The sequence below is a fragment of the Mixophyes fleayi genome, chromosome 1, assembly GCF_038048845.1.
Source record: "Mixophyes fleayi isolate aMixFle1 chromosome 1, aMixFle1.hap1, whole genome shotgun sequence".
Lineage (NCBI taxonomy): Eukaryota > Metazoa > Chordata > Amphibia > Anura > Limnodynastidae > Mixophyes > Mixophyes fleayi.
This window is the reverse complement of record NC_134402.1, coordinates 25912660-25939627: the sequence shown is the minus strand read 5'-3', so window position 1 is coordinate 25939627 and position 26968 is coordinate 25912660. Positions and strand designations below refer to the sequence as shown.

General features: G+C 42.0%; 1 protein-coding gene across 2 annotated transcripts in view; it reads left to right on the top strand.

Moving 5' to 3' along the window:
* Window positions 1-568: 568 nt before the first annotated feature.
* LOC142112431 (histamine H2 receptor-like) overlaps window positions 569-26968 on the top strand; it is a 117655-nt gene continuing 91255 nt past the window's right edge. Inside the window, exons 1-2 of one of the 2 annotated variants that reach the window (XM_075193979.1) lie at window positions 569-924; window positions 12081-12368. In XM_075193979.1, the coding sequence (XP_075050080.1) occupies window positions 12097-12368 (272 nt within the window). In that variant the 5' untranslated portion in view covers window positions 569-924; window positions 12081-12096. Of the gene's footprint in view, window positions 925-7767; window positions 7846-12080; window positions 12369-26968 lie in introns of those variants that run through there. The other variant, XM_075193980.1, reaches the window with a different exon arrangement.

Sequence of the window (26968 nt, the reverse complement as noted above, 5' to 3'; positions counted from 1 at the left end):
CCCCCACCCGGGGTAAAGTCTGCCAGCCTGCTGGGACTGCCCCTTTTGTGGTCCAAGAACAATGTCACAATTGCACTTAGGATCCCAAATACAATCGTTTGAGCATTGCTGTTATAGAGGCAGGATTTTGGGCACCTGTGTACTTGCTTATGCTGCATTGTAATACTCAACCTGTTAGCTTTGAGCCAAGTATCTTTGCAAGTTCGGTTCACACAGATTTTGTAGTAAGAACAAAACAGTGAAAAAATATTCTGTTTTCTGTAATCTATTAAATATTCAGGAGATTTCCAGTTTTATAAGAACAGAAAGACGTATTATAGTCATTGTTGTTTGCTGCATCCTTAATAACATCCTAAATGACTCTGCTACAATGAACCACATAAAATAGTCCAGCTACTGTCACAGCTAAACGTTCAGCTATCTCTGCTTTGAGATTAATGCCTTTGCTACTAGTATCCTGTAACATTATGTCATATTATATGCCCGCCCTCTTGTGGCGTTTAGTGGTATTACTCCTCTCAGGTCTCCCTACCTAGATGCTTTTATTTGTAATGATTTTCAGTTCGTAGCTCTCATGCTCTCTCCTATGTTTGCTCTTACAGTTTGTCCTTTGCAGTTTCTCAGCCTTTGAGGATTTTCTATTTATCTTTGACTCCAATACCTCTACTTCAGCCTCTATGCTGGCTTCTTGCCTAACCCAGGCTTAGCTCTGTACTACACACACCTCTGTCACTGCCTCCTAAGTAACCCTGCTGGGTGAGAGGAATTACTGTGGTGTCCGCTGCTTCATCCCCCTCAGCACGTTTTTATCAATGGACTGGAAGTCTGAGGATTGTAACCGGTACAACAACTGCTCAATGTGTAAAACAGTGATCCTGACAGCCTGGACATGGTTCCTGCAGGGAGCATCCTGAGAGGGTGCAGGTAAGGCATGGTCTGTCATTCTATAATCATGGCTGGTATGTATCTCTGCACAGTATATATCAGCATTATTGTATCATTGTTGGTCTATATTGAAACTACTGTGCAGATAAAAATATATATATATGTATATATATGTATATATATATATATATACTCTGATATAGATGCAGTGCAGTTGCTTAAACCAATTCTGTGAATGGAAGCAGCTGCTGTAACTGGAAAGGTTGTGTCTGTAGAGAATGTATTTTTGTATTGGAGCTGTATTATGACAACATTGTATCCTCACCCATTTTTCAGTAAAGTTGCTCTGCTCATTGACACAGAGTTACAGGTACTTGTATATACAAAGGGACGGGTGTCCATGTAACACAAATTGGTTGGATGGACTACACAGGTTACTTTGACTTTACTTTTGGCACAAAGGGTTTTATGCTGATTTTGCAAAGTGTTTAATGGATCCCTGGCACTGAGAGTGATTTGCTTTTATTGTGACGTAAGGAGAGCAGCAACTGTATCTGATTTCCATACTTATATCAATGTCATGTAGTCGGTATTACAGGGAGAATCAAGTCACTGAGTGAGGGAATTGCAAGTTTCCTGCTGTGTGTACATCAATAGACCAGTGAGCTCAGTAACTGGTTTATCACTGATCTCTTTGAATGTAATCTTATGCTCTATGTATTTAAAGACATTTTTTGGGACATATGGTTTGAAGGAACTTTATTCGTTTTTAAGCATTGCACTCTGCACATTGGGAATTATTGAGTGGAGAAATCACTTAATCCATAATCATTAGACGACAGTTTTGCAGATCAATGCAGCAAACTGCCTCGTCCAGTAAATATCCCAGGGCTGGTGCTAGGATAGATTTACATTGGGGTGATTTTCAGGGGGCTTTTTCGTTGCTTACAACCTAGTTTAATATAAATGCATTGACCCAGCACCGTTCATAGGACAAATTCACCTAAATTTGTTGTCATCTTTTTCTGACCTGTCACAAAATGTTCGAAGCAAGTTAAGGGTGACAATGTCCTTTCCACCCCAAGTAGAACCCAAGCCAGGGACCTATGTCGTGAGCGGGATCTCACCCGACCAGCACCGCTGACCCTGGTATGGCCAAGAAATGGAGGTTTCAGCCACGATGTTAGATTTTGATTCTGGTAACTGGGACAGGAGGGAATGTAAATATATTTTAGTTGCAGCTGCCCTTTAAATCAGTTCTAAGCTACTAAAAGTATTATTTGATTTAAAGAGAAAGTATCTATTTTATTTTGTATTTAAGCTCCAGTTATAACTATCCACACAGAGTTGAGTACCCTGTCATAATAATAACACATAATACTGTCACTGTCTAGAAGTTTAAAGCATACTTACCAACTTTCTGAAGTTGGCTTCCGGGAGGTGCCTGGGGAGGTGGGCGTGATGGAAGGGGCAGGGCTCCAAAATTCACGTCATTTTGGACCCGCCCCCGCAACGTAATGACGCAAACGCGTCATTTTACAGCAGGGGCAGAGCCAAACGCATTGCGACGTTTTGGACCTAATTCAGCCCACTTCACTAGGAAGTGGTCAGAATTAGGGAATGCGGGAGATTGTCACACTCTCCTGGGGGTCCGGGAGACTCACGCGAAATGCGGGAGTTTCCCGGACATTCCGGGATAGTTGACAAGTATGATTTAAAGGGTGTAAGTGTTTTATGCTTCAGCCACTACCGGGTCTCTCCATTGGCTGTTTGAATGTCGCTGCACAGTCGCATCTAGGTTATTGAGGCTGTACCCCCGACAGGCCCCTTCCGACAGGCCCCTCCCTATTAAATCCGTTTTGGGGAAGGGACTTTCAGATTTCTGGAAAATAAAAATAAACTACTTACATATGCAGTTATTCTTCCACCTTCTAGTCTCTACTATAGGTTTTCTGTGTGTCCAGGACCAGATTCACAAGGGTTTATGACCAGGGGCGCACGCAGGATTGTACCCCCCCGACCCAAAAAAAAAAAAAAACAAACACGAGAGAGAGCTGGTGCTGTATACAATACAGAACCGCCACGGACGCTTCTTTGACAGCGCCGCGGCTGCTGTATAGGACAGTGCCGCTATGGTGGCCACTTGGTTAGCGCAGGGGGGCGGTTTCTGGAGACTCAGAACCCCCCCCCTGCGTGCGCCACTGATGATGCTGGTGCTCCAGGCGCCTTTCAAAAATTAGGCCCTCTAAATACTGGAAGAAGGTGCAGATGTCTGGGGAGAAAAGTTCAAATAACCCAACTGCAGACCAGCTAGCCATGTGCTTATTGCTGGTAGTAAGACATGTATTAATTTTTGAGCAGAAAATTGAATATATTTGTATAACAGAGAGAATAGGTCCTCTATGACTTCCATTGTCCGCTCTGTGAGGGCTGTAATCCAATACTCTTTGGGCTACAATTACTAAGCTGGGGGTTTGAAAAAGTGGAGATGTTGCCTATAGCAACCAATCAGATTCTAGTTGTCATTTTGTAGAAAGTACTAAATAAATGATAACTAGAATCTGATTGGTTGCTACAGGCAACATCCCCACTTTTTCAAACCCGCAGTTTAGTAAATATACCCCTTTGTGTCCATTTCCAGTGTGCATGTTTTCTGTGTGTCCATACTCCATGTACTGTGTGTCTGTAACTCATGTTCATGTTTTCTGTGCACCCATGTCCATTGTGAACATGTGTGTTCATGGTGAGTGTGCATGTGCTCTGTGTATCCATATTCTGTGTTCATGTTTTCTGTGTGTACATGTTCAGTGTTCACGTGTTCTGTGTGTACATATCCAGTGTTCACATGTTCTGTGTGTCCATATCCAGTGTTCACGTGTTCTGTGTGTCCATATCCAGTGTTCACGTGTTCTGTGTGTCCATATCCAGTGTTCACGTGTTCTGTGTGTCCATATCCAGTGTTCACGTGTTCTGTGTGTCCATATCCAGTGTTCACGTGTTCTGTGTGCTACATTTACTCTGGACATGTTCTGGGTGTCCATGTCGTGCTCAGCTACATTCCTTTACTTTGAGACATTGACAGATCGTCTTGCAGACTCGATTCACCTATCCAAAGACTAATGTGACAACTGCAGTAAATCCCACAACAGATAGAACATCAGCACTACTGACAATCACTGCTCAGTAACGTGCACCACCAGGCACAGTACTACTGACAGTCACTGCTCAGTAACGTGCACCACCAGGCACAGTACTACTGACAATCACTGCTCAGTAATGTGCACCACCAGGCACAGCACTACTGACAATCACTGCTCAGTAACATGCACCACCAGGCACAGCACTACTGACAGTCACTGCTCAGTAACGTGCACCACCAGGCACAGCACTACTGACAATCACTGCTCAGTAACGTGCACCACCAGGCACAGCACTACTGACAGTCACTGCTCAGTAACGTGCACCACCAGGCACAGCACTACTGACAATCACTGCTCAGTAACGTGCACCACCAGGCACAGTACTACTGACAATCACTGCTCAGTAATGTGCACCACCAGGCACAGCACTACTGACAGTCACTGCTCAGTAACGTGCACCACCAGGCACAGCACTACTGACAATCACTGCTCAGTAACATGCACCACCAGGCACAGCACTACTGACAGTCACTGCTCAGTAACGTGCACCACCAGGCACAGCACTACTGACAATCACTGCTCAGTAATGTGCACCACCAGGCACAGCACTACTGACAGTCACTGCTCAGTAACGTGCACCACCAGGCACAGTACTACTGACAATCACTGCTCAGTAACGTGCACCACCAGGCACAGCACTACTGACAATCACTGCTCAGTAATGTGCACCACCAGGCACAGTACTACTGACAGTCACTGCTGAGTAACGTGCACCACCAGGCACAGTACTACTGACAGTCACTGCTCAGTAACGTGCACCACCAGGCACAGTACTACTGACAGTCACTGCTCAGTAACGTGCACCACCAGGCACAGTACTACTGACAATCACTGCTCAGTAACGTGCACCACCAGGCACAGTACTACTGACAGTCACTGCTCAGTAACGTGCACCACCAGGCACAGTACTACTGACAGTCACTGCTCAGTAACGTGCACCACCAGGCACAGTACTACTGACAGTCACTGCTCAGTAACGTGCACCACCAGGCACAGTACTACTGACAGTCACTGCTCAGTAACGTGCACCACCAGGCACAGTCCTACTGACAGTCACTGCTCAGTAACGTGCACCACCAGGCACAGTACTACTGACAGTCACTGCTCAGTAACGTGCACTGTCTACACTGTGACATCCATGCATTAATCTCACACGCTATGAAAATAGAATGAGCAACTGCAGATCAATTTAATGTCCTATATTAAAGTGACATTAATAGACTAGATGTCACTCATTTCCTCTGAGCTTCGTGTTGTGTCCTCTGATTACATGTAATATCAATATTTTAAAACTTATAAGGTTTTAAAATGAAAAACCAATAAGGTGTCACTGCTGGTCCTCAGTCTGCTCATAATCAGTGATTACAATCTGTCTGTAAGTGATGTCATTGATCTGTTGGAGCACTATATAATTGATGTGGCTGGACCCTGCTCCCGCTTCACACGGCTCTGCTTGAAAAGAGAGAGCTGCGTGCACCTAACAGTAGTACACGCAGCATCGCCCATGTATATTATGGGGATAGGAAGAGTTGGAGAGCAGCCAAGCACTGTCTAATATTATAGCCACGCCCCCATGCATGCTGGTCACGCCCACTGGCGGCGTAATAAGGGTGACTGATAATGTTGCTGTCTTACAATACACACATTCCCCACCACAAAATACAATTATTATTCTGCTACCTGAAGTGTTTCCCCGCATCTTAGATTGTAAGCTGTTATCATCGGGCAGTGTTCTGCCGAAAAATTGCACGATTAAAATGTTTCTTTATTAAGAAACAAAATGTGTTTGTGTGGACTGTATGCAAATGTCAAAATAAATTATATGGAAAACAATGTTGCTATTTTTTATCTGGTAGACAAAATATACAAGAGTTGGACTCTCATTCAGTTGTATTCATTCAGATTTAATTAACTTCTTTATACTTTATATCTGATATTGGTTATTATTTCTCTAAATGTCTCCAAAATAGTTTTATAGCGATGTGAAATTATAGCACCGTTTCTGTGTAATTCATTTAATGCCTGTGATATCTGTGTGTTATCTTTTTAAAAAAAATGAACAGCAATTACGCTAAACCAAACTGTTGAGCACAGTGCAGGTAATTGTCAGACATAATGCTACAAAACACATTCTGGCAAAACATCAGCCATTTAAATACAGAAATTGAGCCAGAGTGGTCATGTGACTGTAAACTGGAGAGAAATGATATTTATGCTGTGATGTTTTATATATTATATCAACAATGCGTAATTAAAGGCATTTATTTCACTGAAGTTTTTACGTTGTACTGAAACGGGTATTTTAGAACTCATGATATGCTTTTCTGAAGCAATGGTACCGCAATACCTGAGTGTTTTGTTTAAACGCTATCGCTTGGAAGCTCAAGGATGAATCATACAAGTGTGCACAATGTTTTGTCCAGTGGGGGGCGCCGTTCTGGGAGAGCAGCTTTTTCCCTTCACTCTAGTAGTCCTGGCAGGAGTGTAGTTACCCCTGTTTGTTGCCAACATTGAGGACTCATATGAAACTAGTTCATTCAGAACTCCTGTCAATTATTTATAGTGCTTTGCAAACCTCGTTTCTGATATTCTAGTCCAGGATTGGTCAGAACATATACCATAGTTGCCTACTCTCCCGGAATGTCCGGGAGACTCCCGAATTTTTAGGAGTTCTCCCGGACTCCCAAGAGAGCAGGCAAAAATCCCGGATCCAGTTGTCGCCGGTTTAGAAGATGGCAGGGGCGGGGCTAAGCGCACCATTGTGGCCACGCCCCCTGCTGCAATTGGCTAAAATTGCCTGAGATTGACAGGGACGGAGCCTAACGGTGCACCGCGTGTGGCCACTATCCCTTGACGGACCCCCTCCCAGACAGCTGCCTGCAAAAGTAGGCAAGTATGACATATACTATCCCTCGCATTAGAGCTCTGGGTGCATCTTTTGGCTTGAAAGGATCTGTGCAGTCAGTGTAAGACTGGCGCTCTGGCAATACTGCCATTGTCCTATAAATCCTGTGAAATGTGGAATTTACAAATACAGTGATTGCATGATTCTGTAGAATATAATGGTGCTACGTCAATAAAAGGATAACAAAGATAATATACTATTGTAAGTTGTATTTTCATTTTAAACAGAGTAGTCTAACATTTGCTCTTGGAGGTGGTAGAATAACTTGGGCTGCCTACTCTCCCGGAATTTCCCGGGAGCCCTTCCGGACTCTTGGAAGAGTAGGCATCCTCCTGGACTATGGTAGAGGCGGGGCTTAATGGTATGAATTTGCATCATTAAGTCCCACCCCCATTATGCAAAGTTGGACTGCAATGTTTACTTCCGGTATGAAGTTAGAGAGAAAGTGAAAGTAAAGTAAATGTAATGTAATTCTCTCTTATTTATTCTCCAGTCTCCTGTTTTTCACTTTCAATAAATGGTGCCTCAAATTCTCTTAAAATTATGATTGCCAGGACAGCCATTTAAAAATAGCCAAAATAAAATACACAGGCTGCATGCTGAACTGCAACCAGTTCACATGCACGTCCCGTTCTGCATAGCAGAGCAGCGTTGAGTGGGCGCCACAGTGACAGGAGAGTAAATGTGGTTAAGGTTTGACTTCTGAAGTACTAGGCATGCCCCCATTTTGACCATGCCCCCATGGTGATCACGCCCCCATGGTGACCACGCCCCCACTGTGACCACGCCCCCATTGTGACCTAGCTATGCACCTTTTAAAGTCTGTCCTGTTTCAAAGCGCTGCAAAGTTGAGAGGTATGAAGGTTCTGCCAATGCTATACGATTTCTCCAGTTGTAACCATAACTTTAAACGCCAAAACATTTTTTTTTGGGCTACCTGCCGATGAATCACTTTAATATATGAGGTTGCAGTTTACACTGAATGACAGTGTTAGGACAGACGTCAGGCAAGGTCTTCACCTATAGCAGCCGCTGTTCCCATAGAAGCGCTCTCTGTTCACCGGTACTGCCATGTCCCAAGTGCCTGACTGTTAGTAGTAGGAACTTTAAGGGTGTACTGGAGACTAGTTTGGCTGATAGCAGAATACCAGGAATAACCTGGAACCATAGCGTAGCATGTAGTAGCTGATACAAAGGCTCCCTGAAGGCTAAGAGACAGACAGCGGGTGTAACACACACAGAAGCACCTGAGATCAGAAGAAATAAAGGGCAGGAACTGGATAGAATCCAAAAACTAGCTGAAGGTCAGGGCAGCAGTCAGAGATAAATACTGTGAACTAAGCCAAGGGTCAGGACAGGCAGCGGACAATCGTCAAGAGTAATCCTGAAACAAGCCAAGATCAGGAACTGTCTTGCATTTAAAATGATGTAAGCTAGCAAATAGATCAGTACTAACAGTAATGAAATGCTACTGAGGGACAGTAGAGACATACACTGAATTATGAATATTGTGGAAAGCCTCATTGACATTGTTGCAAACCTTATAAAAAGGAAGAGTAGAGGTGTTGCCCATAGCAACCAATCAGATTCTAGCTAGCATTTACATAGTATGTTCGAGAGAATGATATCCAGAATATGATTGGTTGCTATGGGCAGCAAGTAATCAGTCGATGTGTAAGTTAATATAGGTTGATGTAGGCATACTCTATGCGTACCTATGAAGATTGACCTTCGATATTTACCTTTACATGTTTTTAAAACAAACATATTTGTACCAATTTGAAGCATAGCGGCAGCCATTGTAATTGTTTTACCAAAGTAAACACAATACAGCTCAAACATGGCTGACATCCTGCTAACTCATAACAAACTACCTTGATTTAAAAAATAATAAGCCACGTACATGGAAATGTTTTTAGGTTTATTGTTTTATGATTATTTTGACATAGTAAAACAGTTTAACAAAGCCGCAGGCTGTAATGTTGTTCAGAGTGTGATATTTCCCGCAGAGAAAAAATATCTAGGTTGTGTATAGATCACCGTCAATAACTCACCCAGGCTTCTCAGTTCTTTTCAAATACTCATAAGGAGAGATGGCGGAAACAAGAGTAGCTAATGAAGCTTCACATCAACTAGGAGCCATTCAGATCCAGAAATAGGCACCACGCGAAAGTTTCCTGATCTCAGCCCTGGATATTGCCAGACTTGTAAAAAATTGTATTGACATACGCAGAGCTCAAAGAAAGCCGAATGTTTACTCATTTTTTTTAAAAAAAGGTGAATTTGAATGTGCCAAACAAAGAAGACACGGGGAAATTACAATGCTATTATATCTCTGTTTCTAAAGAATCCCCTCAGAGAACACAAACCATTATAATACTACTCCTGCGTTTCATATATATACGTTTTCCGACAATTTGTTTAACTTGTAACTCGAATGTTGGCTTCTTGGTGAGTTTTTTCAAAGACAAAGAGCGACCCGTTTCCATTTCATCACTGTGCCCGCATCACTGTGCATAAATAAATGGCCATCTTATATTTTTAGAGGACTTTGAAGTGAGGTTCTAAAAATATCACAAATTAGTAACTAATAACTGGATATTCATTGTGAAGGGGGGGGGTTGCGGTGTGTGCGACAAGTGTGAGCGCATGCGTACATAGTACAACTGCACATGTGCTACTCGCGCAGTACCTACGGTGCACGCGCCACACTGCAACTGTGTATGCGCCGTTGGCGCATGTGCAGTACCTACGGTGCACGCGCCGCACTGCGACTGTGTATGCGCCGTTGGCGCATGTGCAGTACCTACGGTGCACGCGCCACACTGCAACTGTGTATGCGCCGTTGGCGCATGTGCATTCCCTACGGTGCATGCGCCACACTGCAACTGTGTATGCGCCGTTGGCGCATGTGCAGTTACATAGCAGAACCCCACTGTGTGTGCCGATATAACTACATATAACTGTGTAGCTATTGTTTGATATCTGTGACAGTTAAATCAATATTATAAATGCTAATTCTTATTAAAGATACATATGTAAAGCTAGGATAGTGTAAGGAATATTGGTGGTGAACCTAGGGTTAATTGTATATTGATATACTATGTTATGTTGAATAACGTGATGATATATGTGTGAATTGTGAATACAAGCTCTTCTGTATTAACAGTAAAATACTTTAATGTGAATACATACATATGTTGTGAGTATTGGTTATTTATAAAGAATATATGCTGTGAAGTACTGCTGAGATACAGTGATTATTGGATAAATAATTATGTGAAGCTTAAGTGTTATTTAGTGTGGTAAAAAGACTGAGAAAGGCAAAATTGTGTAAGGAAAAGTGCATAAAAGTGTGAGTTTTATAACGAGTGTATCTGAGAACAGAATAAGAGCGTAACGTGCGCATGTGAGGCGCAACCACAGGTCCTTTTACATCCATCCTTACCTATTTATTCAGTTCTTCTCAAGGTGCATCCATTGCTCACATCATTGAAGTCTCATGCATCCTCAGTGCGTTATCCTGTACAGATGGACCAGTTTTATTTTGGACTTTTGTTGTGACTTGCACAGGCTTAAATGCATCGGTTTTATCTAGAAGATCTTTGCCGTACACCACATCATGTCGTAGTTTTGCAATTGCAGTACTGCTTGTCACCTCTTCTCAAAAGAACGCATAGAAAAAGTATATATCTTCAATTAATGTTACTTGTCAATATTATAGTCATTCATGATTATACATGGAATTTTTTTTTACGCATTTTGCAGTGAATCGCGTCATTTGGCCCCGCCCCCGTGACAAGACGGCATATTTGTCGCAGGAGCGGGGCCGAAATGATGCGTTTTCCCGCGCCCCGCCCCCTCCTGCCCTCTAGACACACCCCTCTCCCGGATACAACTTGCCAAAAGTAGACAAGTATGTGATTATCTGACCAAATTTTCCAATTGATCCAAATTTATAACATTTTCTTATAAAAGTTTTCTAAAGTCTTCTTCAGTATAATTTCTTTATCTTTAATGACCTTAACATTCCTCCAAGCTCTAACTCTTTTGGACTCCTAAGCACAGCAGAGTATATTACGGATTTTACTTAGTACAGTAATTGTTTGCAGGAATGACATAGCCTCATAATGGCAGATACTTAGGAAGGAAGGTGTGAAAATGCATCTAAATTAGGAGCACATAGGAACCAGCAGCCTCTGCATGAAAGTGTTAATATACTATTAATTAGAGATACTCAGGCTCGGTTTTCCGAGAACCGAATTTACCCAAACTTAGCAGATCCGAGCCGTCTCGGTACCTTTGTGCTTTTTCGGATTTGAACACAAAACAAAACGTCGGATCTCTGACCCCGCATTTTTTGGAATCCTTTTTAAGATCCAACATAGCGGGGGTGGGAGGGAGGGTGGAACCCCCATTTGTCTTTTCTGCCACTGCTGTGTGCCATTGTGTCCTAGCTGTGCTAGGAACTGCCGTGTGTTTGTGTCATTGCTCTGTCGCTTACCATCCAGCCAGGTCGCTGCAGTATTTATCCGAAAGTTTATGAAAATAATATTGTGACCTGTGAGGCGGTCAGAATTGACTGCAAATGACTTGAAAATAGTGTTATTGAGGTTAATAATAATGTAGGAACAAAAAAAAAGAGCAAAATGATGTGATTTTAGCATATTTTAGGATTTTTTCAAAAACCCCAAAACCAAAACCAAAACACACGAGACCGGTTTGCCAAAACCAAAACCAAAACACGAAGTTAATCCAGATCCAAAACCAAACCCACTTCACGGGGGTCAGTGAGCATCTCTACTATTAATGCCTGGGAGGGGGTTTACTTGGCCTTTAATAAGGAAATGTAAGTGAGATAAATTGTTTTAGGTATATCACTTCCTTTTTGTATATTTCATGTTATGTTCTTCATATACTGAACTGTGTACACAAAATAATATGATCTATTGTAGTTACTTATTAAATGCAAAAAAAAAAAATTCAAGACAATCTACTTTGAACACTTGAAAGAGCATTTGATATTATGTGCAGAGACAAAATGCTTTCTGTGAGACCAAGTTTAGATTCCTTCTTTTTGTGCCTTACAGGTCATAAGAGCTGAAAATGCCGACGGACAAAAATGTGTCTGTGCTCTTCAACTGCTCGTACACCTCATCGCTGATGAGAAGAGAAGGGAATAAGACACTGGAAATAGGTCCACAGCAGGTAGCTGTCGGGTTATTACTGACTGTTATTGATCTAGTCACTTTCTTGGGTAATTCAGTGGTTTTCATCTGTCCCGTGGTGGAAAAGAGACTGAGGACTGTAACATACATGTTTATCATGTCGCTGGCTATGGCAGATCTCTTGGTGGCTTGTCTGGTTATGCCTTTTAGGTAAGAATATGTTTGCTTTATCATTCAATATTTCCTGTATGTTCACTTCTGTCTTACTTTATTTGTTTTCATGAAAACAGCAGTGTCATCGACTTTCAAGAATGGGTGAAAATGATAAAAATGCCCGTTGGGAAATGAGTTTGCCAAAATGCACCCAATTTGCTGATTGAAGCTTCTCCAAGTGCCTATTTCCATGGTGGTTCTGTGCAGATGCATAAAGCTAAATTCTGAGAATCGTTGTTCTGTGACTGAAGAGCGCATGTCTGCAAAAGAAAATACGTTTACGCAAATTGCTTCCTGCTGTCAAATTTAGACCACACTTAATTTTAACTTTTTTTTTTCTAAAATACCTTTCAGCCACAGCTAATAAAGAGACATGGGAGGGAATTAAAATGTTTTCATTTCAGATTGCCCCTGCCATTTCGGTATAGGGGGCCTATTTACCAATTATAGGGGTTTCTCCAAGATATTTTGCAATCAGTTTTGCCAAATGATCGCTCCAATTTTTCAGAGCTATTAATTACAGCAAAGTAATTTCCCCCAGTGATGTTTTATTTGCTGCAGCGAAAGACTTAATTTCATTGTTTGTCTGGCATGTATCTACTGCACATACGCACTCAAAGCCGTAGATCTATACTGCAGAGAGATTAGACCCTATGGGGACCATAAAATGAGGTAGGATATCCTTAATGCCACTTTAAGAGCTTGTTAAGTAGCTGTCCTCATAGAGATCTATGGGGACAGTAGTACAACTAAAATCTTCATATTCATTCAAAATATATTTGAGTAAAGTTATATCTGTTGCCTTCTTTTTATATTTATGTCTTACTAAGACAAACGCACAGCTATTCGCTCTACAATTGGTGAGTAATTGACGTATGTGATCCTAACAACCTCTGGCCACTCATTAGTGTAAATAACTACAAATATCATATACTACGTCTGTACAGCTGTAAATTTTCTTGGCAACTATTATATGTGACAGAATATACATTTAGGGCCTGATTCATTAAGGATCTTAACTTGAGAAACTTCTTATTTCAGTCTCCTGGACAAAGCCATGTTACAATGCAAGGGGTGCAAATGAGTGTTCTGTTTTGCACATAAGTTAAATACTGACTGTTTTTTCATGTAGCATACAAATATCAACTTTAAATTTCAGTGTACAAATAAGCTATCAAGTATTTGTGTGCTACATGAAAAAAAAGTCAGTATTTAACTTATGTGCAAAACAGAATACTAATTTGCACCCCTTGCATTGTAACATGGTTTTGTCCAGGAGACTAAAAAAGGAAACTTCTTAATTTAAGATCCTTAATGAATCAGGCCCTTAGTTACTAAAGGTTGGAGGACTAGTGGTGATGGAAAGAAGAAGTTAGTTAACTTTTTTTTCTGTAACCTATTAAATATAATTCAAACCATTTCCATATTACACAGTATGTAGTGGTCATTCTGAGAAGCCGTCAGGTCTTCAGCTTGAAGTGGAATGTTCTGTCTCATACATGCTAGCTGGAGACAGCTGGAGAGAAATTGTAGCTTACGCCTTTTCCAGTTTCAAACTGAGGTGTAACTTGCACCATCACCTTGTTCTTTCTGCTAGCTTGGGGTGTAAATCAGAATAATTCTCTTTACTGAGCATCTCTAGACTCCAGTCGTGTGATCTCAATAAGCCTGTATAGAGTACACGTTGCACATTCAATAAATAAGTCATAGATACAGCGGGGTGCTACCAAAATATGTAGCTGCATTGCATCGTGTATGGGGATTGTAGTCGGTGGTAACTGATGAGTCCAGAGCACCATCTGTGGGCATTAATGACTTACTGCAATAATGGATTTGGCAAGAAGGGGTTTGAATAAAGTTAGTGAGAACGGTTAGGGAGAGGGAGACTGAAAGAAAAAAAGAGAGTGCAGATGAACAGAAGCACGAGGGTTGGTGGGGGAAGTGGAAAGAAAGAATTTAAAAAAGAAAGTGGCATTTATAGATTAGAGGAGATGTTGGAGATGGAACATTATTATTTAGAATGACTGATCCATCTGACATATCCAACAGTAAGGTAAATGTGATGGTTCGCATTAGCCTTACCCACTCCATGGCGCTTCTATGGTAGTGTGGCATTATTAGAGGTGGGAGGCATTACTGAGTAACAGGTGCTCATTATTAGTAGTGTGGCATTATTAGAGGTGGGTGGCATTGCTGAGTAACATGTGATCATTATTAGTAGTGTGGTATTATTAGAGGTAAGTGGCATTGCTGAGTAACATGTGATCATTATTAGTAGTGTGGTATTATTAGAGGTGGGTGGCATTGCTGAGTAACAGGTGCTCATTATTAGTAGTGTGGTATTATTAGAGGTAAGTGGCATTGCTGAGTAACATGTGATCATTATTAGTAGTGTGGTATTATTAGAGGTAAGTGGCATTGCTGAGTAACATGTGATCATTATTAGTAGTGTGGTATTATTAGAGGTGGGTGGCATTGCTGAGTAACAGGTGCTCATTATTAGTAGTGTGGTATTATTAGAGGTAAGTGGCATTGCTGAGTAACAGGTGCTCATTATTAGTAGTGTGGTATTATTAGAGAAGGGTGACATTGCTGAGTAACAGGTGCTCATTATTAGTAGTGTGGTATTATTAGAGGTAAGTGGCATTACTGAGTAACATGTGATCATTATTAGTAGTGTGGTATTATTAGAGGTAAGTGGCATTGCTGAGTAACATGTGATCATTATTAGTAGTGTGGTATTATTAGAGATGGGTGGCATTGCTGAGTAACAGGTGCTCATTATTAGTAGTGTGGTATTATTAGAGGTGGGTGGCATTACTGAGTAGCAGGTGCTCATTATTAGTAGTGTGGTATTATTAGAGATGGGTGGCATTGCTGAGTAACAGGTGCTCATTTTTAGTAGTGTGGCATTATTAGAGATGGGTGGCATTGCTGAGTAACAGGTGCTCATTTTTAGTAGTGTGGCATTATTAGAGGTGGGTGGCATTACTGAGTAAGAGGTGCTCATTACTAGTAGTGTGGTATTATTAGAGGGGGGTGGCATTGCTGAGTAACAGGTGCTCATTTTTAGTAGTGTGGCATTTTTAGAGAAGGGTGGCATTACTGAGTAAGAGGTGCTCATTATTAGTAGTGTGGTATTATTAGAGGTGGGTGACATTGCTGAGTAACATGTGATCATTATTAGTAGTGTGGTATTATTAGAGGTGGGTAGCATTGCTGAGTAACAGGTGCTCATTATTAGTAGTGTGGTATTATTAGAGGTGGGTGGCATTGCTGAGTAACAGGTGCTCATTATTAGTAGTGTGGTATTATTAGAAATGGGTGGCATTGCTGAGTAACATGTGATCATTTTTAGTAGTGTGGTATTATTAGAGGTGGGTGGCATTGCTGAGTAACAGGTGCTCATTATTAGCAGTGTATTATTATTAGAGGTGGGTGGCATTGCTGAGTAACAGGTGCTCATTACTAGTAGTGTGGTATTATTAGAGGTGGGTGGCATTGCTGAGTAACAGGTGCTCATTTTTAGTAGTGTGGCATTATTAGAGATGGGTGGCATTACTGAGTAAGAGCTGCTCATTCCTAGTAGTGTGGCATTATTAGAGGTGGGTGGCATTGCTGAGTAACATGTGATCATTATTAGTAGTATGGCATTATTAGAGGTGGGTGGCATTGCTGAGTAACATGTGATCATTATTAGTAGTGTGGTATTATTAGAGGTGGGTAGCATTGCTGAGTAACAGGTGCTCATTATTAGCAGTGTATTATTATTAGAGGTGGGTGGCATTGCTGAGTAACAGGTGCTCATTACTAGTAGTGTGGTATTATTAGAGGTGGGTGGCATTGCTGAGTAACATGTGATCATTATTAGTAGTGTGGTATTATTAGAGGTGGGTGGCATTGCTGAGTAACATGTGATCATTATTAGTAGTGTGGTATTATTAGAGGTGGGTGGCATTACTGAGTAACAGGTGCTCATTATTAGTACGTCCGAACATGATTCAGGACCATAGTGAGGAATGAACTTTGCAATATGTAAGACAAGAAAATATGGAGCTATCCAAGGTTTGCTCTAACTTACTAAATTGTTGCAGGTTTCCAATAGGTAAACCAATACATTGGCCTTACCATAAGTCCGAAGATCCAGAAGTCTGTTGGTGTCCCAGTGGTGCAGAAACAATGGCCAATACTTATATCATGATAAAACACAAAGGATAGCTGCTATACAAAACAGCTATTGGTTTTGGAGTCCTCGGCTCTCAAATAGATTGACACCTTTGTCTTACGAGATCTGTCATATGTCTTATTACATTATATACATTATTACAGCTGCTCTATCTATTACATCCTATTATATCAAACAGCTGTCTGCCAGTTATTCTTTTCCATGATCACCCCTAAACGCTTATGGACATACGGATTTATAGTACAGTAAAGCTGATTCTTGGTTTGCTAAGAGCTTTGTGTACAGAACGCAGTAAGTTGTAATTTAGATCTAGTGCTTATTTACTTATGTCATGGTATCAGAAGTTTACATATTTTTCTGTGAATTTTACAAGACACCTTGGACATTTCAGATCCATTTTTCTTTTTAAAGAATTGACAACTCTCAAGCGCTCATGATTCACCATACAAATTTTGTGTATTATGCTATACCTGTTGTATAATCTAATGTCGCACCCTCTCTTAGGTATGCCAATCCTAAGGAGCAAACTCCAAAAATATATAGAGAGAAAGGGGCGCCTTTAGAGCATACTTGCCTACTTTTGAAGGCAGCTGTCCGGGAGAGGGTCCGTCGAGGGGGCGTGGCTACGTGCGTTGTGCCGTTAGGCCCTGCCCCGGTCAATCTTAGACAATTTTGGCCAATCGCAGCAGGGGGTGGGGCCACAATGACGTGTTTAGCCCCGCCTCCACCCTCTTCAACAACGGAGATGGCTGCATCCGGGATGTTTGCCTGCTCTCTCGGGAGTCCGGGAGAACTCCCAAAAATTCGGGAGTCTCCGGACATTCCAGGAGATAGGTAACTATGCTTTAGAGAGATATATTGTACCTGTATATCAAGACGGAAACAGCGGAGTTTGAATCTAAATTTAAAAAAAAATATTAATTCATTCCCTACGTATTTCATCTAATACAATATATCACAATAACTATAATAAAATAGATAAAACACACACAGATATATAATTCCACTATCTGCAATGTGTTTTAGGTAAGTCCAAAAAACTTGTTCCTTTTTTTTTCTTGGACATTACCAAATGCACATTCTACGTCTCTATAATATACCTCTCCAAAGGCCTCTTCTCTATATATTTTTCCATTTTTCTTTTCAGATTAAGTGTAATTTTAAACAAGAGGCGCAAGAAAGAAGGAAAATGTTTCAGAGGGATAAGATTTCAATTACTCTAATACTAAACGGACAAAAGAAACATGTGTCTGTCCCTATGTAATCTATAGGAGCCTTGTTCTTCTTACATACAGTACATTTTACTCCGTTATCTTATTTTAGAAGAGTAATAGACATGTATGAGCACTTAGAGATCTTATTCTTCAAAATAAATAAGTAAAGCTGTCAGTGGCACAAAGCAGAGACAATTTGCCAAGACCTTGGTGTAATCTGCTATTGGGGATTTCAGCAGCTGTAAGTCAAGACTGTCGGGCTCTTTGTTATCTTATTCTGTCAGTGCCAACCTACAATCATTGTAGTGCACAGATTTCCTATCGCACTGGTCAATTACTCTCCTCTGACACAGGGACTAACAGAGTCGGGTATAGAGACGTATCCGGCTGCTTGCACCGTCAGCCCTTTCATTATATCATTATGTAACTCGCTGCGGATTCTTTCGTTTCACACTGAGATCTGGGTTATTATACTGTGTTCCATTAACTTACAATCTGCTTTGCAGGGCTAGTACCTAGAGAATTAAAGTGAATCGGACATTTCCACATCAAACCCAGTGTCATGCTGGGACTTCTAGTAACAAAACAGCTGGCAAGCCCCAACTTGCCTACATCTGCCTTAAAACATAAATCTGTTACATTGCTTTTGAAGTCCTATATTAATATATTATTATAGAACAGCTCGCACGGATACACTCCTATGCAGATATGCTTGAATGTAACAGTTGCACTTGCTTGCATCTGAAGAGGTGGAACGGGGGAGGGACGGGGTGGTTTAACGTAGGTCGTGTACAGAAAGGGCGTCTTCCTGAGGCCATTGTTGGGCAGATTTATATTTCGTAGGCGCCTCACAAGTGGCTGTTAGAAGCATAAGGGGCCGTACATCACATTTTAATATGAGCATCATATTACAATATGGGATCAGAACACCAGCTAGAAGTGCACAGACAGACCAAGTACCCTCTGAGGAAGTCCAGAAGACGAAACGCGTTGGGTTCTTTCCTGGGACATGGAAGTGACTTGCCTACTTTCCTGTGGATACTTTTTCTAGAAATGATTCTCCTGGCCACAGACAGTTTCCTAGTAATATCAGTTGTTCGTAACGATTCCAGATAAACTTGGTTTAATCATTTTAATGTATGGGCAATATTTATACATTAAAGACGATTTTAATCATATTGCTGATACTTCTGTTTCTGGTACGCATTTATCATCCTATAAGTTTTTTCTGTGCATTCTTTTGCCACTTTATATTCCACAATTGTATTGGACGTATCCTGCAGTGTATTGTCTGTTAGAGTTGAGCGGACCTAGACCCGTATTCATCAACAGACGTATTTATACATCCGCTCCTTGATGAATATGGACGTGCGTATGTCCCGATGTAAGTGCAGTTTTTTAAAAAACGCACATTCTGTTCATTTTCGCATTTGTTAATGAACCAGGCCCTATAAGTCATCCCTGAGGTAGTTTATGGACATGAACTGGATTACTTCCAATAGGAATTGGCTAAGAAGGTCCAGTATGAGTTCTCATATCTTGATCACAAGTTTTGGGTCTGCTGCGTTCATACCTCTACTGTTCAATGGATTGATGTCAGATAAGCCTACTTTTATCTAGTCTTTGTTACGAGGTTACCCTGCTTCTATATGAAATTCTTTCAATTATTATTAATTACAAATTATTTTTAATTACTAGACTATGTTTTGTTCCTTGTGGTTTGTTTTTCTAGGTACTGCACCCTCAAGCAGTTGCTAAAAGCAACCTGGAGGTAGTGCTAGGTTTTTGTAGATATATAACACACATCTGAGACTGTCTATCACTTATTCATTAAGATTATTTCTAAGCACCATAACCCTTATTATCACCATTTATTTATATAGAGCCACTGATTCCGCAGCGCTGTACAAAGAACTCACATCAGTCCCCATTGAAGCTTACAGTCTAAATTCCCTAACACACACACACACACAGAGAGAGAGAGACTAGGGTCAATATTGATAGCAGCCAATTAACCTACTAGTATGTTTTTGGAGTGTGGGAGGAAACCGGAGCACCCGGAGGAACCCCACGCAAACACGAGGAGAACATACCAAACTCCACACAGATAAGGCCATGGTCAATGTATATTAACTTACTGCTGAATACAAAGCTGGTAAGGACTGATTTTCTATAAAAGTAGAGTCCCGTTGCTCAAAATTGATACCTATTGAAAGAATAACAACAATAATTCTACTCGTTAGTGGTGCAAAATGCAGCTCACCTGATATAATGCATTAGCTGCCAGCATCACCATGTTGCCGAGCATTTTCTTAAGTATAAATCCTGATTCCCAGTCTATGTCTAAGGAAAGACTTGCCGTGTGTTTAGTACACAGACATGATTATTATAATTCAATAAATTAAGTCCAGGAAGACGTCACTGCTGGAAGTAAGCTGTCAGCATTCCGGAGGTCGTATCTATTATCATTCTAGGCTGGGGATTTTTGGCTCGTAGTATCCAGGCTTCTGGCTGTGCATTTACCCGGTGTACAAAGTTCCCATTACACTTTACCAGATACCTAAGTAATGTGTGGAGTAAATATGTGCATTTTACTGACATGTAACGGACACTCCTGTTGATCAGCCTAAAGATCTACAGTATATAAATCAATAATGGTTGATGCTAAGTGCAGATACAGGCTCTACAGTAAGGTAGCTTTCTCTTTCACATAGCGGCACCTCGATCCTATGCTCCCAACTGGGTGAACAGTAGTGAACAAGAGACCATGATGGACATATCTAGTTTATTAGGAACACTTCAGTTATTCCATATATAAAATATAGGTCAGTAACACTCTTTGAAATAACAGAAATTAAGTTTTTAAAAAAATAGGGAATTTTCTTTCTTTGAATGTACCTGGTATAAGTGTATTACCTTCTGGAATGTTTAATCTTTTGAATATTTAAAGAATTCTCTGCAGCTTCCAAGATCCATAACATCAGGGCCGTTCCATTCCATATTCATATATTAAAAGAATTCTCTCACAGCCGTTAAGAATCTGGAGGCGCCAGTGCAGGGAGGCCTCAGCGGATGGCGGGATCATCCACTGCCATGTTTTATGTACAGCCAGGGATCTGACGGGACAGATATAGAAGTACTGGGAAGGGAAACTTCCCAGATTATTTTGTTACCATCATCCGATGCTATATTTTATTATCAACTATGGCACAGTGGTAGCACAATATTCCAGTTTTACCTAATTCAAACTGAATGAGTTTCTCCTGATTGAAAATGTTTTCGTCTGTAATATCTTTTAATAAATGTATTCACCTAGGGAGTAGCTTTGTTTTACTCTAAAACCACTATAATTTCTGAAAGCTTTCCCTTACCTACACAAGGATTTAGTGATGGCTATCAGTCTAAGAAAATCTACACGTTGGCGTAGCGACCTGTAACATGTCACTTATAAAAGACAGTTTCTCACTTGATTAGTTCTTAATTTAATACTTGAAATGTTAAGGGCTAGATTTACTAAACTGCGGATTTGAAAAAGCGGAGATGTTGCCTATAGCAACTAATCAGATTGTAGCTGTCATTTCATTATTATTATTATAATATTGTAGATTTGTAAGACGCCACAGTGCTTCGTTGCGCCGCACAGTAGGGGAGACAAGGACATACATAAAACAGTACGTACGTAAAACAAGAACAGACAAGGCAAACAAAATGAATGGTGACATAAAAATAAAGGGTATGGAGGACCCTGCTCATTACAGAGCTTACATTCTAAGTGGTAGAGGGCACAGTTGAAACAAGAGGAGCAAGTGTGGCTCAGAGTAGAGATTGGGACAGTTGTGAGGGTGCATTAGTGTGAATAGTGTTATCGGGGATAAGGTCACCTCTAAAAAAGAGATGGGTTTTCAAAGAGCATCTAAAGATTTGAAGGCTGTGGGAAAGTCTGATTGGGCGTGGTGATAAGTGGGGAGCAGCACGGAAGAAGTTTTGTAGGCGGGAGTGAGGGGTGGTTATCTGAGACGAGACAAGGCGCAGGTCAGAGGTAGATCTAATAGGGCGGTGTTACGAGCCGCGGCGGCTCTGGGCACCGCCACGACTCGCTCCCCTCTGTCTCCCGGCATCCCGGCCGTCGTCATGACGACCGGGACGTCACTTCCGCCTCAACGGTCGGGACGCTATTAGATGCAGCGCTGCGTCCCGGCATTCAGGGTAGCCGGGCGTGCGCGCTAATCAATACCTTAGCCAGGTGGCTAAATGTAGGTCCTGCCCCCAGTCCCTTTCCATTGGCTAGGGTGCATTTATAAGGCAGGGAGAGGCAATCCTCCCCTGCCGGTTATAGTTCCTGCTTGCTGCTACTAGCCTGCTATAGTTCTTGCTCCTGTTACTATTGGATTTGATTTATTGTTGCCGACCTTTGCCTGTTACCTGACTTCGTTTGATTGCCTGTGCCCCTAGACCCTTTTGCCTGGACTCCTACGTTGCTGATTTGCCTGTGACCTCTGACCTCGGTCTTGTTTACTGGATATTCTGTCTGCTGCCGGCCCCCAACCCTTGCCTGGATTTCACTCTGCTATTTACTCCTTTACGCTATCGCTGGGTTCTCCCCAGTCAACGCACAACTCACGACCCTCAGCTGTCTGCGGCCAAGTCTGTGCCCACCATTAGGGGCTCCAGCGAAAACCAGACTTCTGAGTATACTCCGGGTTTTGTGTTGCTGGCTGTTGGGGTTCCTAACAGGCGGGAGGGAGAGTATTTTGATATGAGATTTGAGATGTATGAAGCGGTGGTGTTGTTGAGGGCTTTGTAGGTAAGGGTGAGAAATTTGAATCTGATTCTGGAGGACACAGGGAGCCAGTGTAGGGATTTGCAAAGTGGTGCAGCAGATGTGGAGCGGTGAGAGAGGGAGATCAGTCTTGCAGCAGCATTTAGGATGGATTGATTTGATTTGAATGATTGATTCATTTTGTAGAATGTACTAAATAAATGTTCACTAGAATCTGATTGGTTGCTATAGTCCACATCTCCACTTTTTCAAACCCGCAGTTTAGTAAATCCAGCCTTGTGTCTGAAACTAAGCGCTTTGCTCGGGTCAATATCTTGAAAGTTAAAATACCAGAAATGAAACGGAGAAATGTAAACCGTTGCAATCACTGATCTCCTTGTTTGTGTCAGGATGCTGAGAAAGGTTTATCAGACTCTGGTAGTAACCGCTTTTACGGCACCAACATCCCCAGCTCTGCAGGGGGAGACACTTTAGATGTGTGAAAAGCTTTCATCATGTAAGTACATGTTGCTTTTCTACACTTCTAATCGCGTTGAAAAGCTTTTCAACATCCACCATACATTATAGTCTATCTACAGGGGAGATATATTAATCAGAGACAGTGGGCAAAGGATGAAATAATATATTAATGTTTGAAAAAGCGTCTGGATGAAGGTTCCTCTGTGGCCAGGACACACGGAAGGGAGAGAGAGAACATTTCGAATGAGAAATGAAATGAGGAAATATAACTCCTTGTACAAAGCGATTTATATCATCTCTGCTTGCAATCTACATGCAGAGCAGCAGAGGTGGAGAAGAGTTAATAGCTGTATAAGCTAATATTTTAGCAGAATGGCAATTGTGGGAAAAGTACACAATACGGTGGGGATGGAAGCTTTATACAGAAAAATGGCATAGCATTACAATGGCAGATGGTCAGTTTCGTGGTACTATGGTTGCTTATTAATTGTAACCCACCAGCATTTTTGGAAGCAGTTTTGCTGCTGTAAATAAGCTGGAGCATTGTGACTGCATATGAATAATACACCATGGTCTATGTAGGACTGATGTCATTCCAACTTAGCATGTTTTACGTTGTGCATGTGGCTTGTACAGAAATAGTTTGATAATATTTTGTGGCAGTCACAATATCAGTCGTGGGTAAGGTTACCACATTTTCTGGATAAAATACCGTCTTATCTTATGTGTGTTTCTAATTATAAAACGTCGGCACCAACTGTCATTACTACTGGTCTGGCCAGCAAAGAAAAGGACAGATGGCAGCCATCATGAGCAGGTGGGCAAGATGTGGGGGTCTCATTTTTAATTCTCTTCCTAAGAATTCAGTCAATGACTGAATGTGATACCATCAGCTGGACTGGGCAACCATAGGGTAGTCTATTGCTTGGGCCATGTTAACATTCCCTGATGGCATTAATGAATCTAATGTTCCACAAAGTTAGTGTGTGGACCTCTTCATCATCATCATTTATTTATATAGCGCCAGCAGATTCCGTAGCGCTTTACAATTGGGAACAAACAGTAATTCAACAATACTGGGTAATACATACAGAGAGGTAAGAGGGTCCTGCTCGCAAGCTTACAATCTATGGGACAATGGTTTGATACACAAGGGTAAGTGCTACATCATATTGAATATTTGTCCAGCTAGAATGCAAAGGTTACAAAGTATTTAGTGGGCTGTATGCTTAGTCACACAACTATGTTGGTCAGATGGTTGGTGTCTTGTCTTAGCTGTGTAGACGGTGGTAAAAGCGTAACCTAGGGATATTAAGAGGGTGGTAAAGGAATACTATAAGCTTGTCTGAAGAGGTGGGTTTTCAGAGTATACTTGAAGGCTTGAAGACTAGAGGAAAGTCTTATTGTGCGAGTAGGGAATTCCATAAAGTGGGTGTAGCCCGAAAAAAAGTCCTGTAACCGAGAATAGGAGGAAGTGGTGATAGTGGAAGAGAGACACAGATCTTGTGCAGAACGGAGGTGTCGAGTAGGGAGATATTTTGGGACAAGTGAGGAGATGTATGTTGGTGCAAATTTGTTGATGGCCTTGTATGGTAATAGAAGAATTTTAGATTGGCAACCAATGTAGAGGTTGGTTGCCTGTGTAAACAGGCAACCAATGTAGAGACTGATAGAGTGACTCAGCAGATGTAAAACGATTTGCAAGGAAAATCAATCTAGCCGCTGAGTGCAAAATAGATTGTAGGGGCTCTAGTCTTATTTTGGGAAGACCAGTAAGGAGGGAATTACAATAGTCGATGCGGGAGATGATGAGTGCATGAATTAAAGTTCTTGTAGTGTCTTGTGTGAGATATGTACTTATTCTGGAAATGTTTTGTAGATGTATGCAGCATGATGTAAATATAGAACTGATGTTGGGAACAAAGGATAGTTGCGAGTCAAGGTTTACACCTAGGCAGTGAGCTTGTGGGATGGGATTAATGGTCAGGTTGTCAACAGAAATAGAAACGTCAGGCAGGAAGCTTCTATTGTTGGGTGGGAATATAATTAATTCTGTTTTTGAAAGATTGAGTTTGAGTTGGCGAGAGGACATCCAAGATGAAATGGCAGAAAGACAGTCAGTAACGCAAGACAACACAGATGGTGTGAGATCAGGAGAGGATAGATAGATTTGTGTATCATCCGCATAGAGATGATACTGAAATCCAAAGGAGCTTATTAGTTTTCCAAGAGAAGTGGCGTAGATAGAGAATAGCAGAGGACCTAGGACTGAGCCTTGTGGTAATCCAACTAATAAAGGAGATGGAGTGGATGTTGTTCCAGAGAAATTAACACTGAAAGAGCAATTAGATAGGTAGGATGAGACCCAGGATAGGAGAGTGCCTTGAAGACCTAGGGATTGTATCGTCTTTATGAGGAGAGAGTGGTCAACAGTGTTGAATGCAGCAGAGAGATCAAGGAGAATTAGAAGAGAGTAATCACCTTTAGTTTTAGCTGTGATTAGATCATTGTCAACCTGGGTCAGCGCAGTCTCTGTGGAGTGTTGAGAGCGAAAGCCTGACTGAAGAGGATCCAATAGGTTGTTTGCAGAAAGGAAATGTGTGATGCGAGTGTAAGCAATTAGCTTGAGAATGTCACACTTTATGCAGGAATTATCACTGACTGGTATTAACGCAACTAACCTGAGAGGCGCGGAGTCTAACACACCACCGGTGTTCACCAGGGACCCCCGCATGGAGGTTTGGGCTTCGCTGCGTGCGATGTGCAGGTCGCGGTTCTCCCGGGAAGTCACCAGTGCAGCGATTAGAGGGTAGTCAGACAGGCCGAGTCGAAACCAAGGAAGCGAGGTACCACGAGGAAAAGGCAAGAGAGTAGTCAGGAACGGTCCAAAGGTCAATACCAGTGCGGGCAACGAAGTACATGGGATATCCGGAAGAGAGGTCAAACAAGGCAAGGAGACAAATACACAGGAGGTCAGGAACTGTAAACAAACTAATAGCTGGAGCTGGTAGAACCAATACTCTGGCACTCAAATGGTGCCAGAGTGGAGTTTAAATAGTGACTGGCAGGAAGTCCTCATGATGGAGTTCCGGCGATCAGTCTCAGCTGATCGCCGGGGAAGCGTCTGGGTTGCCCGGCAACCGAATCGGCGCATTGCGCATGCGCGAGCGCCACGGTCATGTGATCGCGCCCCGTTGCTTAGCAACGGGACGTTCCTTCCGGGCAGTAGGTGTCCGTCTCCGGCACCCAGCGGAGGTGCGGAGGCGGCACCTGACAGTATCCTCCCCCTCTCTCTTGCGGGTGGTGCAAGAATCCTGCAGAAATTTTGCCAGCAGATGTGGAGCATGGATATCCCCTTCACAGACCCAGGATCTCTCCTCCGGGCCGTAGCCTTTCCAATGAATAAGAAATTGGCGTTTACCTCTAGATATGCGAGATTTTAGAATACGATCAACTAGGAATTCTTCTCCACGAATAGTCTTGACTGGGGGAGGTGGCGAGGATGTACTGGAAAATTCGTCAGCACGCGTCAGCACGCGTCAGCACGCGTCAGCACGCAAATTTTTGGAACCGGGCCGGAAAGTTAGTATCAGCTGGAATCTGTTAAAAAATAGCGACCAGCGGGCCTATCGTGGGTTCAGACATTGTGCAGACTGTAAGTAGGTGAGGTTTTTATGATCAGTATACACTGTGATGGGAAAGCGTGCCCCCTCCAACAGATAACGCCATTCCTCCAAGGCGGTCTTGATGGCGAGGAGTTCCTTATCCCCAATTCCGTAGTTGGTTTCACTGGCAGAAAATCTCTTAGAGAAAAAACCACAAGGAACAGGAAAGCCTTCCGAATTCTTTTGGGATAGTACCGCTCCGATTCCAACGGAGGATGCGTCCACCTCTAAGAAAAATGGCTTATTTTGGTCAGGTTGGGATAAGATGGGTGCAGACAAGAAAGCCTCCTTGA